The sequence below is a fragment of the Manis javanica genome, chromosome 4, assembly GCF_040802235.1.
Source record: "Manis javanica isolate MJ-LG chromosome 4, MJ_LKY, whole genome shotgun sequence".
NCBI lineage: Eukaryota > Metazoa > Chordata > Mammalia > Pholidota > Manidae > Manis > Manis javanica.
The window spans coordinates 163226626-163243409 of record NC_133159.1 but is presented as its reverse complement, the minus strand read 5'-3'; the positions used below and the strand labels follow the sequence as shown (position 1 = coordinate 163243409).

Below are 16784 nucleotides of genomic sequence, written 5' to 3'. Positions count from 1 at the left end.
TGGAATGTGTTTTCATTTAAAAACAACTTTGGGGCACTTTTTCCCCCCGTTTTAAAAAGTGAAAAATTCTTACAGTATGAACAGGGCTGTGGGGATGGGAGTGTTGGTACTGTAAGAGGTCACTCTGAGTGCATTTTGGCACTGGGATGGAATGGCTGGGGTGGGAGGACATCTGCTCCCCCTCCCTTTTTTTTCTAATATTTAAGGAGTGATTTTTGTAGGTTTCAACAACCACCACAACCTGAATTTGTATCATGGGAGGTGGGAGGGAGTGGCTTAGAGGTGTCTGCCTAAGCTTAAGGTCAACTGTGGAAGTTTTGTTTTCCCTTTTTTTGTACAATAAAGTGAAAAACAAAGGTTTGACTGCTGTGTGGTCACTGGAATCAATGAAGGGCAGGGTGCAGGGGAGACCCAACAGGTTCAGTGTGGAAAGACACTTGAAGCCAGCTTGTTTGCCCCTTCTTTCCTGAAGACCCCACAAGCAACCTACTCTTCACATTGTTATGCGCTACTGTTCTTGGACTTTCTCAATTGTTCACTTTGGGTAGTCAGACATACTAAAGACTCTGAGTGAGAATTTGGAGAACAGCTACATTATTTTCTCCCAGAGTGCACTGCCTTGAAAAATAGGAGTGATAAACTTTTAGGGTCAGGGGTTCACTCTGGTCATGCAGGGCTTACTGAGAGTTGGGGTCACCTCCCACCTTGAACCCTCAGCCATAACCTAGGGTTAGGGATGACTTCCTGACGCCTCTCAGACATCTGATGGGAAGCAGGCTGGGCCTAGATGATTCTGGTTAAGGAAGACAGCCTTCCGTGCACAAGCCCGGGCTGGGTTCCTGGAACCACCAAAGGCTGAAGATCTAGGCTTCCTTCAAGGGCTCTTCCTCAATCCCACATTCTTCTATTTTTGCTGAACTGCTGAAAAGCCCTTTGCTTCTCATGGTCTCCCACTTCCTCATCTCCCACTCACCACTTCCCCTGGGGGGATTCTCTAAGGTTACCACCTATGTAATGTTCATCATTACATCCAGGGGACACCTGTCTCTTGACATCTTGGTCTACTTTAATGGCATGGGCTCCTCCTCCTCATTCTATCCTAAGTGTTCATGTTGCCCTATGAACTTCCAGTTGTCACCCATAGGTTACCATTCCAAAATGTGGTTATCTGCAGAGATCATTCTTCCCAAGCTATAGACCTGTGTTGACTTTTGAGTATACTCTGGGATATCTTGAAGGCATCTTATACCTCTACGCCCAAAATGACCATCACTCAATGTAGAAACTAGGGTATCAGCCATGACTCCTCCCTCCCTCTTCCACTTCCACATCTATTTGTACACCTAGACCTGTCCATTCCACTTCCTGTCTCTCTCAAATCTGCCTCCCCTTATTCACTGCTGCCATCCAGGTCCTAGTCAAGGCCATTGCTCAAATTCTGCAAAAACCTCCTAAAACTGGTCTTCCTGCCTACACTCTTGCCCCCTACAGTCCATTCTGCACACAGCAAGTTGTCTGAAAAATAAATCTGATGACTTCTGTACTTAAATTTACCATGGCTTCCCATGCCCAACAAGGCCCTTGCTCCTGCTTCCCTTCTTCCACATTCTCTGGCCCCCCTCTTCCAATCATTCACAATGAACCAGCCAAGTGATCTCCCTTGTGTTCCTCAAACATGCCTATCACAAGGCCTTTGCATTTGTTCTCTCTGCCCAAAATGCTGTTCTCCTAACTCTACAAATTGCTGATTTTCTCATCCTTCAGGCTTCAGCTCACATATCACCTAACAGACAGGTCTTCCCTGACCACTTTCTCTATAGAGGCCTCCTCCTAAATCTCCTTGTTTCTGCAACTGTTTACTTGGTTATTGTCTCTCTCTCCAAGCAGACACTTTATCTGTGTTTGTTACAGTAATCTCAGCACCTAAAATTGATTGGCATACATTTGACAGTCAAGAAACATTTACTGAATGAGGGAGTAAGTATGGCCCACAAGGTCCTGGATGATCTGTTGCCTCTGCTGGCCTCTCTGGCGCAACTGCAGCTACACAAGCCATCTGTGCCTCAAACACAACACACTCCTCCAGGGCCTATGCATGCTCTGCCTATACACATAACCTCCTCTCTGCCTAGAATGTTCCCATCACTCTCTGCCTGGTTAATTCAGGTCTCCACTTAAAAGATCACTTTGGGGGCAATGGGCTTCCATGAACCCCTGACAAAAAGATCTCTATGCCATTTGTTTCTTCAGCAGCTCGCAACCTGGATGCCTTCACACTCAGTCTTGTTTCTTCCACATCAGGCTTTGCTGGACTGTAAGTTCTACTAGGACAAAGTCAGTGTGTCTCTCTGGCTTGTTGCGGTAACCCCAGGGCCTCACCCGCAGCCTGGACCAGTGCAGTCCTTAGTGTTTATTGACTGGTGCTAACTGTGGAGACCGGGCACATGCCCAGAGGTCACCACCACAGAGCAGCCCAGGCCAAGAGCTGAATGAGTAGTTTAATCCATTTGTAAAGGAGTTTGGTGTGAGGATGGCCCTAGCGGAAAAGTGAAGAAGGATTTAGGTAAATAGGGAGGAGACAGAAAGGCTTCCTGGGCAAGTATAAATTCCTCAGGGTAGGATGTACTGGGCATATTTAGAAACAACAGCATCATTGGGGTGGATAATTCCTGATAATACTGTGGAGGTTTCTCAAGACTCAACCACCTTCTGAGAGTTTCCACCAGCTGATCCCACAGCAACTCCAACTATCCCAAACTGAATTTGTCATTCTCCGGTATCCTCACATCTCTTCATCTTGGTTAAAGGTGTTTTCAGGGCTTTTCTCCTTTATCCCACGCACCTCAATTGATAATAAAAACCTACTGCTTCCGACTCCGAGTCTCCAAGAAGGGATTAGTGGATACCAAAAGGGAGGGGATGGGGAGAGTGGGTGGGGAGGGAGAAGGGGCTTAAGGGTCACTATAATTTTCAATCACAACATAGGTGGGTCACAGGGAAGGCAGTACAGCACGAAGAAGACAAGTAATGACTCTATAGCACCTTACTACACTGATAGACAGTGACTGCAATGGGGGGAGGGGGAGGACTTTGTAATACAGGTGAATGTTGAAATCACAATGTTGTTCAATTGAAACCTTCAGAAGATTGTGTATCAATGATACTTAAATTTAAAAAAACAACCTACTGCTTCTAAGGTATTCCAGAGTGACTTATTTAAAATTCAAGTCTGGTCAAATGATCCCCCTTGAGGACTCCTCATGGCCTATTAGGTTAAAGCCTGCATCCCTCAGCACACCTTTACTTCTGTATAGTCTGACTCGCTCACTTCCTGCTATTTCCCCACCAATTCCTATGTTCCAGCCAGTCCCCAGACTGAACCATACTTCTAAAGCTTACTGTTTGGGGTGTCTAGTGCCTTCTTGTCCTACCTTGACCTAGTACATCTCTCACTACAAGAAGCCTTCCCTGACTGTCTTACATCATCTCATCTCTCCTCTGGGCCACCTCTGCCCCCTATGCATATTTCTCTTGTTTTTATAACACTGCTTGGCAGATATTTTTCTACATGTCTGTCCAGCTCACAAATTGTGAACTTCTTGAGGAAGACAACTGTCTTACTTGATCTTTGCATCCTAGCATGTATGCATGGTAGGAATTTTTACAGAGAACTGTAAAAGTAACAGCTAAGACTTAATGGAGCACTTACCCTGAGCTAAGAGTGTCACATGCACTGACTTGTCAGTCCTTACAACCACCTAATAAGACAGGTAGTATCATTATACCCAGTGACAAAAGAGGAAACAGAGGCAACAGAGAGCTCATTTGCCCAAGTTCATTTGTAAAGCCCAAATTTTTAAATTCAGAACTGCCTCCTGATATTTACCACTTAGGACTATCATCTCAATAAACGTTTCCTGAAGACTGAAGAGCCCGTGATGGCCTCAAAGTATTTAAAACTTTCCTCGTTTAATCTTCTCTTCTAATCGGAGGGGTCTGTCACACTTTGTCCCCACAGAGAGTAACCGAGATGGCAGCTCTAGTCTAGGCATTTACTGCGGCTGAGAAAGGACTTTTCGTCCAGAAGGTGAAGTGGCACTGTGAGAACGCACGGACATGGGCACAGCCAGGGGGGCAGCACTGGGTCTGGGAAGTGTCTGGTCAGTACCAGGCAGGCAGGCTGAGGGGCAGAGGGTCCAGCGTGGGTTCCAGAAGAAGGAAGGCCAGCAGGTGTGGGTGCTAAATTAGGATGAGGGAGGGGAGGGCGCTCCGCTCAGAAGGGCACAGCCCGGCCTCCCCGCTCAGCGGAGGACCCTCCTCTCTCGGGCGCTTCGTGGTTCACAGGCTAGGAGTGGGATAAGACCCGCCCAGAAACGGGGAAACGGAAACTCGGGACGAGCCTTTCGGCTCCATGCGTTTTCCGTCCTGAGGTGCTAACTGGCCCCATTTCAACTCTGGTCTCTTCACAGAAGTAGCTGCACGCTTCAGGGAAATGCCGGGGTGGCGGGGCTGGGGGTGTCAGGGGAAAGAGCCGGGAGCACCGAGGGAAGGGCGGGGGAGCCTGGGCCGGAAGGCGTCCCAGGATCGGCTGGGAGCCGGCGCTCTCTTTCGACGCCACCCGCTGCCCCCGCCCCAGAGCCGGCCGGGACGGCACAACGTCTCCGCCTCCAGCGCACCGCGCACCTCACCTTGAACGCCGCTCCGCCCACTGCCATCCTATTGGGCCGGCTAGGCCAAGGCTGGACAGCGATTGGCCAAGGTAGCTCCTGAAGGCCTCGCCCATCTCCCCGCCCTCGTCCCCGTCCGCCGGTACTTTGGACGGCGGCGTGGCGCCCCTCCTCCCCGCCCGGTCCCCGCCCCCTGGAGCAAATGCTGCCGAGCTGCGGCCGCGGGGCAGATGCACGCGCTCGGGCCCTTCTAGCAGGCGCGAGCAGTCGCTGGGCGCGCGAAAGCGAAAGAAGGAAGAGGAAGGGAGGGCGGGGGCGGGGTGTTGAGGGGGGCGGGAGGAGGAAGAGGAGGAGGTTGGAGCGCGCTCGCGGTTGGCCTCGCGCCCGCGCGGAGGGAGGGGGAGAGGGGCGCGCGCGCGCACGCTCGCGTTCTCGCTCGCTCCATCCATCCATCCTCCGGTCGCGGCACGCGCGCGCGCTCCGGGCTCGCGCCGCACCCCCCGCCCGGGAGAGGCGGGCTGGAGTGGGGGGCGGGGGGAGGGGCGCGCGGACGGCGCGCGGAGTGCGCGCGGGCGGGGTGAGGTGAGGAGGAGGAGGAGGCGGCGACGGGACGAGAAGGGAGGGGAAGGGGCCATGGCCGCCCGGTGAGCCGGCGAAGCGGGGGGGCGGCCCGACCCCCCGGCCCCGGGCCCCGGGCCCCGGGGAAAGGCGAGGACGGACCGACGGACATGGGGCTCCGGAGCAGCCGCCGCCGCCGCCGCCGCCGGAGGACGCGGCCCTGAGAGGCCGCCGGGCCCCGGCGCGGCCCCCCGGGCGGGGTGAGTACGGGACGGAGACGGGGACGGGGGAGGGGCCTGCGGGGGGCGGGACCCGAGGCGGGGCTTGGGCCCCCTCCCCCCAGGTCTGGGTCAGCGCCCCTTCCCCTCCCCCCCCCCCCGGCCGACGCGGAAACGCCCGGCTTCCCCCGGCTTCCCGGCCGGGCCGGGGCCCCCTGCTCTCCCCCTGTCTGGGTCCCCCTTGGGCGGGGCAGGGCCGGCCGGGGAGGGGGCGCGGGGCCTTTGTTAGGGAGCCAGGCCCCAGCCCCCGGGACAATAGAGACACCCTCCCGGACTCCTCTCCCCGGCCGGCCAGGGCAGTCAGCGGACTGGGAAGGAGAGCAGCCGGGACGCGTCCCACTCTGCCCCACTCTCTAGGGATCGGTCTGTCCCGGACCGGCGCTGGCCTCCGGCGGCTCGGCTCTCCTCCCCCCAGTCGGTATGATGCAGCACCAGTGCCGCAGGGACGGGGGATGAGCTGAGGCCCGGCTTCCTACCCTCCCCAGTGCCCCTGGCTCATTTGTCAGTCCCCACCCCACTCTACGCCAGCAGATCCTCAAAACTCGTACCCACCGTTCAGAGGGCCCAAGGACTGTGGGCACTATTTCTGAATCCTTTGGTGGGGATTCCTGGACTTTGGGGCTCTTGGAGAGACTTCCGAGCTGGTCCTGAGGGAGGGCGGGCGGTTATCTGAGAGAAGAACAGGCCAAGGGAGTGCCCACTCCTGGCATGCCATCCCACTGGGCTCTACCCTCACTTGCTCATGGTGGCTAGAAGTGCCCCTTTAGCTCTAGGTTCCTGTGAGCTCTGCTCTCTTCCTGTAGTGGCAGGCTTATTTCAACGGAAGACAGCAGTGTGAAGGTTGTTAGGGTCCTAGGGCCATTCCTACTTCTGGTACCAGTACCCCCCCAAGTGGACATCCTGGCTGAAAGCAGAGGTGACTCTGAGGAGAGCCTGGCGGTGGGGGGGGGGGGGGTTGTATTTAGGAGTGTGTGCAGTTCTTTGCCACACCCTGTGGCTTTGCTTTCAGGCCTTAGAGTTCCTTCTCCTCCTCCTGCTGCATTGCACCATGGGTATGGAAGAGGGGTTTGAGTTTTGGGGAGCTGGGGTGAGCTGCTGCCTCCTATGGATGCAGACCCTGATTGGCAGTAGAGTCCAGGCCTTGAGTTCAGGCCTGGGAAGTACTAGGCCACCTTTGGTTTCAGGCCCTGAGGGACCGTCCAGACTTAGTGATCCTAGGCCTTGGGGAGGGTACATCCTGATGGCAGGATTAAGCTCTGGGCATTGGAGGTACAGAGGGGAGGTGGCAGTCTTTAGAGGTGTCTTGGACTCACACCAACACCCCCACTCCCATGTGTGCAGCCGTGTTGCCGCCCGCTGTGCTATGAGCAGTCAGAGCGCCGTCTCCACAACAGTTTACAAATGAAAATGGAGGAAATGTCTTTGTCTGGCCTGGATAACAGCAAACTAGAGGTGAGGGCTCCCCCACGTGTGCCTCTAGTTCTTTCTCTTGATGTCTCTACGTCACTATATCCAGCATCCACGCCAAAGAGGAATTTGGGTAGTCAGCCTCGTTCCTTAATAGCCAGCTGAAAAGGCCCAAGGATCTGGAAGAAAGAACATAAAGTCAAGATGGGGAAAATGGCAAAGAAAGCATTATTTTGGGCCAGAGCGAATTGGCAGGAGATTTGGTTGGTGAGAATTGCTCTCAGTCCAGGGGGCTGTGACTCTCATGACCATGGATATTCTCCCCTGGGCCCAGGCCATCGCTCAGGAGATATATGCGGACCTGGTCGAGGATTCCTGTTTGGGATTCTGCTTTGAGGTACACCGGGCTGTCAAGTGTGGCTACTTCTTCCTGGACGACACAGACCCTGATAGCATGAAGGATTTTGGTGAGCTTCAGCATTGAAGGAGAGCAATCTAGCCTTGCCCTGGGAGTACTTGGAGATTTCTTCTCTGGAAATTGGACCAGATGTAGAGCCTGGAGCTCCCGTGAGCTTAGGCAGGGGGTTTGGATAGGCCATGGGCCACGGGTGGGAACAAGAGGTGAGGGTCTCCTGCCTGCCCTGATCGCCACGCCTCTCCTGTCCCCAGAGATCGTGGACCAGCCGGGGTTGGACATCTTTGGACAGGTTTTCAACCAGTGGAAGAGCAAGGAGTGTGTCTGCCCCAATTGCAGCCGCAGCATTGCTGCCTCCCGCTTTGCTCCCCATCTGGAAAAGTGCCTGGGAATGGGTCGGAACAGCAGCCGAATCGCCAACCGCCGGTGAGGGCTTCTCCCCCTACTAGAACCAGAGCTCACCTTTTGCAGCCTGCACCATGGTGTAGGCCCCTGGGGCATTTGTAGGGTATAGAGAGTGGGCATGCTTGGCCCCAAATGCTCCCCTATACCTTTAAAGTTGGGGGCAGAGAGAGGTGGCAACCCTGATTCTTTCTTTCCTACCCTTGGCAGGATTGCCAATAGCAACAATATGAACAAGTCTGAGAGTGACCAAGAGGATAACGATGACATCAATGACAACGACTGGTCTTACGGCTCAGAGAAGAAAGGTGTTTGGGGATTTGGGGAGCATTGGGATGAGGTGGGCAAGCAGGAATTGGTTATGAAACAGTCACAAGTTCTTATCTTGAGTTTGGGGGGAGTGTAGCTTTGCACTTTCCTTTAGGTGCCCTTAGATTGAGAATTTAAAGTGATCCTGCCCTTTATCCTTTGTCCTACACAGCCAAGAAGAGAAAATCAGACAAGGTGAGAGCTGGGGGCAAGCATGAGGGAAATTTGGGTGAAGGACAGATACCCTCCCCTTTGGGCAGGGAGTCCTCCGGTATCTTGACTCAAGTCTGAGGTCACTGGGTATCTTTCCGGGTTTTGAGGCAAGGGTGTCTGGTGGGCAGGAGGGAAGCAGAGGCCTTGAGGGAATGGGGGAAGAGGGAATATGGGTAGAGAGGGGAGGAAGAATAGGAATTTGAGGATATTTCTTTGTCAAATCTTTTTTCCTTCCCTGGGTTCTCGGCTCCCCCTTATCGTTACCCTTTCCCCAAAGCTATGGTATCTCCCATTCCAGAACCCCAATTCCCCTCGAAGATCCAAGTCTTTAAAACACAAAAATGGTAAGTGGAGCTGGAACAATGGGTTTGCTCGTAGCTGTGTCTTTGGGGAATCGCTGTGGGGTGGAGGTAGGGAGCTTGGGTGACAGGGCTATTGAGGGAGGGCCTGTTATCGTTCTGTCACCCCCACTTCCTCTCTGGTTATTTTCAGGGTTCTCTGTCTGTACCTCTGCATCAAACACCCTTCCCCTTCTTTTTTCTTCTTCAGGGGAACTTAGCAATTCGGATCCTTTTAAGGTGAGTAGAGACTGGCCTTCTTAGGTTCCCTTAGTTTCCTGGTTGTGGGTGGGTGGGATTTGGACAGATGGGTCAGAATGCTGCCAAACATAGCACTGGATGGGGTACTTAGGTCTTGGATATTTATGTTCTTTCTGGGCCTTATCCATGTGCAGGTGGGATGGAAAGACTCATTGGAAAACTGCTGGGCAGTCCTAAGGTCTTCTTTACAAAGGGATGAGAGGGACTGATTCCTCACCCCCACCTTACCCCATCCCCCTTCTTTGGCTGCCCCTTCTCTAACCTGTACTTCTGGTTCTCTCCCAGTATAACAACTCAGCTGGGATCAGCTATGAGACCCTGGGGCCAGAGGAGCTTCGTAGCCTGCTCACCACGGTGAGGGACCAGGGAAGAGGAGGCCCTGGGGAGTGGGCTGGAGCCACAACAGTGGTCAAAGCCCTGGAGGAAGTTGATGTAGCAGTCAGGGCCATACAGCTGCTGTCTCTCTGGATTTAGGTTTCCTGGCCAATGGTGGCCTGGGACTGTCAGCTCTGGACACCTTGGGGCCATTTCTGCTTGTGCAATCTAGCATTTGTACAGAAGAGAATAACTAGGGTCTAGAGTAGGTTCCCCTCCATCCCTCCTTTCAGCTTATATTCCTTTTCCAGCAATGTGGGGTGATTTCTGAACACACCAAGAAGATGTGCACAAGGTGAGCTCAGAACCTAGAAAGGGGGTCAGGGGCCCTCCTGCACACTCACCCTGGCATGGGTCAGGAGTATCCCTGGACTTGAGCAGTGGCACTCCCAGCCTTTCCCTCCCCTTCCCTCCTTTAACGGTCAGGCCTTAGGTCACAATCTGGAGGCTCTCTTCATCCCTTCCCTGTCTGTGTCAATCCCTTCTGCCTCTGCTGAGGGGAGGGGCTTCACCTGAGTTCCTCAGAGCCTTCCTGCCTCGTCAGGGTCTGGTAATTCTCTTCCCCACCAGGTCCCTGCGGTGCCCCCAGCACACAGATGAGCAGCGGCGAGCTGTGCGGATTTACTTCCTCGGACCCTCAGCGTAAGTGACCTCTGAGAAGGGTGATATATTGTGGAAGTTTGGGACAGTGATTGGTATTCCTAAAGCCCTTCTTTGGCCCCTCACTTTTCCAGCGTCCTCCCAGAGGTCGAGAGTTCCTTGGATAATGACAGCTTTGACATGACTGACAGCCAGGCCCTGATCAGCCGGCTTCAGTGGGACGGCTCCTCTGATCTCTCTCCCTCTGATTCAGGCTCTTCCAAGACGAGTGAGAATCAGGGATGGGGTCTAGGTAGGTGATTCAACTGGGCTCCAGAGTCTCTTTGTCCGAAGCAAAGGAATTGGCACCTTGTGTTCTTTTGCCAGAACCCAATCCTCACCTTTGTGCCTCTTTCTCTTCAGGTACCAACAGCTCTGAGTCACGGAAAACTAAGAAAAAGAAATCCCATCTGAGCCTGGTAGGGACTGCCTCCAGCCTGGGCTCCAACAAGAAGAAGAAGCCAAAGCCACCGGCACCCCCAACGCCCAGCATCTATGATGACATCAACTGACTTGGGTGCAAGGAATAGCCTTTGGCTGAGCAGAGCCCTCTCTCCCAACCCCCACCCAGGTGGCAGAGCCTGGCAAATGGACAGCTGTTGGGGGTTTGGGCTTGGAAAGCTTGGTGGGCGAGGCAGGCAGAGGATCCAGTTGTGCACCCCTGGGGGGTGTCGGTGTCCTCTGCGATGGAGCACGATCCCTCGGCATGCGGGACTCAGACCTGGACATGTTATGCCTTGGACATAAGTTTGGTGGGGAGGCGGTTTTCCTATTTATTCTGTGAGTTACTGGATGTCCAGCTAGGCCAGGGGCCTGACCTGGGCACTGTGCCAGGGCACTGCCTGCCTACCACCCCAGGAACTGGACTATAAGCCCTGCCGAGGAGCATTGTGGCTACCCGGGAGGCTGTGGTTTGGAAGCTGAGCCTGGAGGGGGTCTCCCCCAGCTGCCCTCAGCACTGTGAATGGGTCCGGTGCTTGGAGCTGAGGGGCAGGGCTGGGTATGTCCTGTCTATGTGCAAAATCCTATCAAATACCCCCAATCCCGGGGGTAAGCAGGCACAGTGAGCTGTCTGCTGAGGTGGGTGTCCGGAATTGCCGCTGCCTTCCCTGCCCCTCACAGGGGCAGCCCTTTCCCCTCAGTCCCCATGGGCCTCCTTGGCAGCAGGAGCTGTCCTTTTGTTGTTGGGTGCCAGGAAAGGGCCTCCAGCCTCTACAGCTTCCAGGAATGGGCAAGGGTAGGGTAGGGAGAGGAAGCTGTATATCAAAATGACTCCCCCCTACCTTTCCTCCCTTACCCAGAGCTGGTGAGGAATGGGGCCCCAAGGTGAGAGGGAACGGTGCTGCTTTATTTGAAATGTTTTCTTACCTCATTCCCTGCCCCAGGAAGGGGCCCAGCCTCACCCTCCTGGGGTGGCCCCATGTTCCTCCTGCCTACCCTGCCCCACTGCCCTACCAGGGCAGCCCAAGTTCCCAACTGCTGCTTGTCATCCCCCTTTCACCTTGACCAGCTTCGGTTCCTCTCTAAATGCTCCTGCCTCCAAAGCCTGCCATTTCCCCTTCCTTAGCTGCTTTTAAGTTATTTATTCTCTACTTGTGGTTTGGGGCTCTGAGGAAAATCCTATCTATTACCTCTCCCCCTTTCCTAGGAGTGGAGTGGGAAGAGAGAGAGATCTCTGTGCTGTCAGTGGAGGGGGAGGGGTGTCATGCCTAGGCATTGCCCCACTGTGGGACCGTCATGCCAGTGTGCCCACCTGCCTGGTTTACATCTGGAAGAGATGTAGCATCCCACCTCCATGTGGGCACCATCCCAGGAGCCAAGCTAGAGGACTGCAGCCTCGGTTGGGAGCAGAGCTTACTGACAGATGGAGTTGACCCTGAGCCATGTTCTCTGGTACTTGCTGGATGTGTCCCCTGCCCTCCTCCAAGGAGCCATCCCACATTTGGGTAGCTAGTACCCAGGACTGGTTGGACTGACTGAATCCCTAGAGGACTAAGGAAACAACAGAGATGGGGCTGTAGTAACCCAGTCCAGGGAACCCCAATCTCCCCCTGGGGTGATTCTGATTGTGGCTAGTGTCTGGTTACAAATTGGTTTTTAACCCAAGAATTGTGATTATTTTTTAAAAAAGCCAATTCTGGCAGGAGTTAGAATAAATCCTGAGGCCTGGGCTCCTCTTGTTCTTGACCCTCCACAGTCTTCCCCCTCTTAAGGGGAAGCCAGAGGGAAAGGAGGATCTCAGCCAGCCTCCAGCCTGCTTCCAAATGAAGTCTTGGGAGTGGGTTGAAGGTGAAGGGAGGAAGGCCAGGCCTGCCTCCCTTCTGAGAGGCAGCGCAGCTCAGGCCCTAATAAACCCTTTCCCCTCTGGCCTCTCCCTTTCTCCCTTCTGATTGGAGGAGGGAGAAGTGGGAAGTAGTTTGGGAACTGGTTTGTCCACATCCACTTCCCCATTGTTCCTTGGCCCGCCCTCAGGGCAGAGCCCCCTACCTAGGCTGGGTAAGGGATGGGCTTGGTCCAGCAGGGACCCTGAGGAAACAAAATCCTTTCCTTTCAGGGAGAGTGTGCCCCTCTACCATGTAGTTGAACGGGCTAGGATCTCCCCTCTCCCCAGCAGGCTGTGTGGGCTTCAAGTCCCATCCTTCCCACCCTGGCTAGGTGTTGTCCACCCTGTATCCTATCATGTGTCTGAGTGTGTGTTGGGGGGGGGTTCTGTACTAATTTCCATGGCCGGTGGCTTTTCCTTCCATGCATCACTCCCCCCCGCATGCCCAGGGGCCACCCGCCTGGCATTACCGCATGCTGGGGTCATTGGGGGAGGGGGGTGGGGCTCACGCTGTCCTGTGGTCTTTTGAGATTTTTATTTTTGCATATGTAATCCATCCTGTACAGGTAGCTAACTTTGTAAATGCTGTGTATTTCCCCTGCCCCCATGGCTGCTGGTGTAAATAAAATGCATCTCCTGTTGGTAGCCTGGCCTACCCACCCTCATTATCTTGTTGCTGAGGACAGAGCAAAGACATTCTCTCAATGTCACAGAAAGAGGATCCACAGCCACAAAATGTAACTTTATTCAGCTACAGACACTAACCCTCCATCCAGGAGTTCCAGAGGCAAGAGCCTGGGGCCCTGTGCTCCATACCCAGAGCTAGTCCTTGGAGCTGGGCAGGGTAGGACACTGGCTTAAGGCCAGAGCTCAGCCTTAGGCCTAGGGTTAGCAGCAGCTGTGGCCTGGCCTCTCCCAATGCTGGGGGCTTGGCTTGTGCCCCACCCTCTTCCTCACTGAGCTCTATAAAGGTCTATTAAAAAAAAAAGCAAAGTGCTTTGAAAAAAGAACACTGGAAATTGTCCAGAATGTGAAGAACACCCTATCCTGCTACAGGGGTGGAGGAAGGAGAAGGCAGAGGTGCCAAGGTGCCTATAGGGAAAGCTGACACAAACTTCATTCCTGCCTGTGTGATTTTAATCTCGAGATGGATATTCCCCTAAGGAACTGGAGATGCTCCAGGCTCCCCACAGAAGTATGGCTGGGGCCGTGATGAGCTGCCCTAGCAGGCAGCCCTGGGTGCTGAGAGGCAAACATGCAGGACAATGGGAAGAGCTAGGCCCACAGCTGGGAGGGAATCCTCAGAGCCCAGGCTCCCCAATGAGCTGGGTCACCAACTCGATGCTGAACTTCAGAGCCCTAAAAGTGAAGGAAGATGACATCTTTGTTTCTACCTGAGTTGTGCTTACACAGAGGGGATGTCCCTACCCTCATGGAAGTGAAGGGGAGGCCCCATACCTGCCTCCAATGCCCCATGGAGGACACACCACATCCTTTCCACCCCTCCCTCCCAGGCCCTTGGGCCCAGCTCTGGCAGGAACGGGGGAGGCCATAAAGGAGGAAGACCATGCCTTTCATATTCTCCCAGTGTTCTTATCGTCCATACATCCCAAATACTAGGAAGCTGAAGAAGACAGTGACCCCCACCAGGGAAACAGTGGCAGGTGCTGTGAAGAAATGGCGGTAATTGATACGAAAGTACCAGACCACACCCAACAGCACCACAAACACAGGCACCATGAGGCTGCCCACACTGACGCCAAGGCTGGGTGGCTCAGTGGCCGAGGAGGGGGCCAGGGAAGCTGAGGGGCCTGGAACAGCTGACCCTGGTGGTGAGCGGTGGCAGTGAATCACACAGTTGTCAGTAATGTTCAGGGAACGCAGGGTGCGGGCTGGGTCCTGCAGCAGGCGGCCCTGGTAGATCAGTTTCATCTGGCTCTCTTGTCCAGGGAAGTATTTACTGTAAGGATAGAAGAGATAGAAGGAAAGGCAGAGGGGGAGGAATGAGAAGGCAGACAGACCTGGACTAACAAAGCAGCGTAACCAGAAAATTGAAGGTGGGTTTCTAAGGAAGTACCCTGCCCACCCCTAGTAGGGGCTGGACTGACACTTCCCTGCTGCTCCCATGTCTCCTCAGAGGTGACCAAGGGCTGAGGGCATGGATTATGAGCAGTCTCCCACTTTCCAGCCCACTCACCTCTTCAAGGCACCCACAGTATCCTCAGGCCTGGCCACAGCCAGCTCCTCGGTGTCATTGAGGAATTTGAGCCGCACATTGATGAGGCTGTGGCTGGGAGGGAGGCAGGTGCTATCCTCAGATCGCAGGGGTGCCTCTGGACTGCTGCTCTCTGGGCCCACTTGTCTTTTGGGCAGACCTTGGATGTCAAGCAGATGCTCAAGGCTGGGCTCAACACCAACCCCAGCTCCAAGCTCCCCTGTGGAGTCTCCCCCACCTTCGCCAGCCTCTTCAGCCTTCTCATCATTACCCTCTGATGGATGGGGGAGTTCAGTTGGCTCTGGGGTGCCTTGGCCTGCCACCAGACGGTCCACATGCCCCAGGTGGAGGACGGATGTGTCACCAGCTGACACAATAGTGCCCAGGAGCTGGTTGCTACTGCTGTCTGCTACGTAGGTAGAGAGCCAAGCTAGGACCAAGGCTAGAATCAGCACCACCACACCTGCCACAACAGTCACCTCGTTACCCACACCCTCAATGAGAGTGACATCAGAGAGTTCCATGGCCTGGCTGCTGACTGGGTCCAAGCTGCAGGAACAAAGGGGATAGCATGAGCAGGGCATGTGGCGTGGCAACAAGGTTCCTAGTTTGTTTAGGTTCTAACTGACTCAGCCCTGAAAGAAAATGGAATTCAGTGTCCTATAGAACAAGGAACAAACCCCTCCTAACTCTGGACCCCCAACCTCAAGCTAAGGACTTACCCTCTGCCTCTGTTGTGAAACACTAGCTTTCAGGTCCCCCACCCTTCCTCTCTCACATTCCAAACCCCCAGTGAGCATGGATGTTACAGCTTTGCGGCCCGCTGCTATTGTTGTTGCCGTTTTGGTAGGTGAGGGGAAAACATGTGCTTCTCTAGGATGTCTAACATTCGATCAAGCAACTATGCCCCCCGGAGGAGATCTCCAAGGTGACCTCCGAGAGACCAAAAGGCCTAGAATAATTTATTTTGGGGCCTCTTTGGAGACACAGTGCAGCCACTCTTATCAGATTGTCTTATGTGAACTCTCATTCGTGGTCACATATCTAGGTCCAGATGTCAAGAGCCAAAGAAAATTTATCTTCAAAAGTAGAGCCAGACCACCCCAAAAGGGCAACTCTGTTGGGGCCATCAAAAGGCACTATCCAGCAGGCATTGTATCTGCCTCCTCTGAAACTCTTCTGGCAAGCCCTGGGGATTGAGGTAGAACAGACACCAAAACACCATTTTGCTAGATCACCATAGGCTCACAACTGCAAAACCACTACCTGAGTGGAACTGATTTGGAAGATTCCCAAATAGCTCTCACAATCCACAACACAATCTCTCTTCTGGTATTGTGTAGGCTCTCCCTCAGCAGTTTCTTAGAAAGGCAGGAAGGACCTCAGCTTGCTCCTTGGAGTACCTACTCTTTTCCTTGGAGAATCTGCTGCTTTCACAGCTGTCCCTGGGCAAAGCCAGTCTGATGATTATCATTACCAGACTATTCTCAAAGCACCTATAAAACTTCATTATACTTATCTACCTGTCCATCTTTCTCCACTAGACTCCTGGAAGGCAAGGATCACATGTATTTCCCTATGTGCTACATTGCCCAGCATGTCATAGTAGTTGCTCAAAGGATATTTATGGAACATATCAACATCTGAATAATTTCAACATCCTTATTTAGTACATGGGTCCTGAAGTCAGAATACAAAACAAAAACAACTCATCATAATCCTGGTCTTTACTAGCTCTAACCTAGGATAACTTTGTCAGAGCCTCACCGTTTTCATCAGTAAAATGGGCTTAAAAATAGTACCTACCTCACAAGGTTGTTTTGAAGATGACGAGAAATCATTGAAGCAAAATACTTAGCACAGTGTCTGGCACATTGCAAATTGTTCAATAAATAAATGGTACCAATTATTTATCACTCCCACAACTAACCCCTGATGGTAAGGTTAATGTCATTAACCCTAATTTACAGAAAAAGAAACGGCAGCAAACAGAGGCGAAAACAACTGGCACAGGGAAGTTTCGTGGGCAAGAGCCGGGCGGACCCCAAGCCTTCCGCCTCAGAGGCCTTTGCTCTCTTCTCTACCTGTGAGCAACCCTGATCGCGCGGTGAGGAGGGGTCCCCGCCCCGTCTTTTTTGAGACGAAGGCTCGATGTTTGGGCGGTCCTATTCTCGCGGCGCTGGAGAGAGGTCCGTGGGCCCCCCCGAGCCGAAAGGCTGCCAGGTCCCGACCGCCGTGCCTAAGCCCAGTTCTCCTAGCCCGTTAGCAGTAGAGTCGGGTGAGGGGGGTCACAAACCATCCACACCCCTCAAACTTCGGGGCGGGGCCGAGGGACTGAGGGCGGGGCTTGAGTACCCGGGGAGTTATGGGAAATTAAAGGGGGA

At 53.8% G+C, this 16784-nt stretch overlaps 2 protein-coding genes across 12 annotated transcripts in view; one reads left to right on the top strand and one right to left on the bottom strand.

Moving 5' to 3' along the window:
- The first annotated feature begins 5275 nt into the window (after positions 1–5275).
- ATXN7L3 (ataxin 7 like 3) lies at positions 5276–12830 on the top strand. Of its 7 annotated transcripts, none has more exons than XM_036997077.2 (13): positions 5282–5485; positions 6845–6955; positions 7245–7377; positions 7580–7751; positions 7938–8035; positions 8209–8231; positions 8527–8593; positions 8742–8827; positions 9134–9202; positions 9475–9518; positions 9794–9865; positions 9958–10115; positions 10226–12830. In XM_036997077.2, exons 2-13 carry the CDS (start codon positions 6905–6907, stop codon positions 10372–10374), a joined length of 1122 nt encoding a protein of 373 aa, XP_036852972.1. In that variant the 5' UTR covers positions 5282–5485; positions 6845–6904; the 3' UTR covers positions 10375–12830. The 7 variants fall into 7 exon arrangements, with proteins under 7 accessions (XP_073091784.1, XP_036852972.1, XP_036852976.1 ...); XM_036997081.2 differs by having other exon boundaries at positions 5285–5485; positions 8548–8593; XM_036997082.2 differs by having other exon boundaries at positions 5291–5485; positions 8799–8827.
- Positions 12831–12908: 78 nt separating this feature from the next.
- TMUB2 (transmembrane and ubiquitin like domain containing 2) overlaps positions 12909–16784 on the bottom strand; it is a 4085-nt gene continuing 209 nt past the window's right edge. For 2 of the 5 annotated variants that reach the window (XM_017680919.3, XM_017680918.3), the window contains exons 2-3: positions 14383–14949; positions 12909–14145 (exon numbers count right to left, since the gene is read on the bottom strand). In XM_017680919.3, coding sequence (XP_017536408.1) covers positions 13779–14145; positions 14383–14924 — 909 coding nt within the window. In that variant the 5' untranslated portion in view covers positions 14925–14949 and the 3' untranslated portion in view covers positions 12909–13778. Of the gene's footprint in view, positions 14146–14382; positions 14950–16206; positions 16776–16784 lie in introns of those variants that run through there. The other 3 variants (XM_017680920.3, XM_017680921.3, XM_017680917.3) reach the window with 3 other exon arrangements.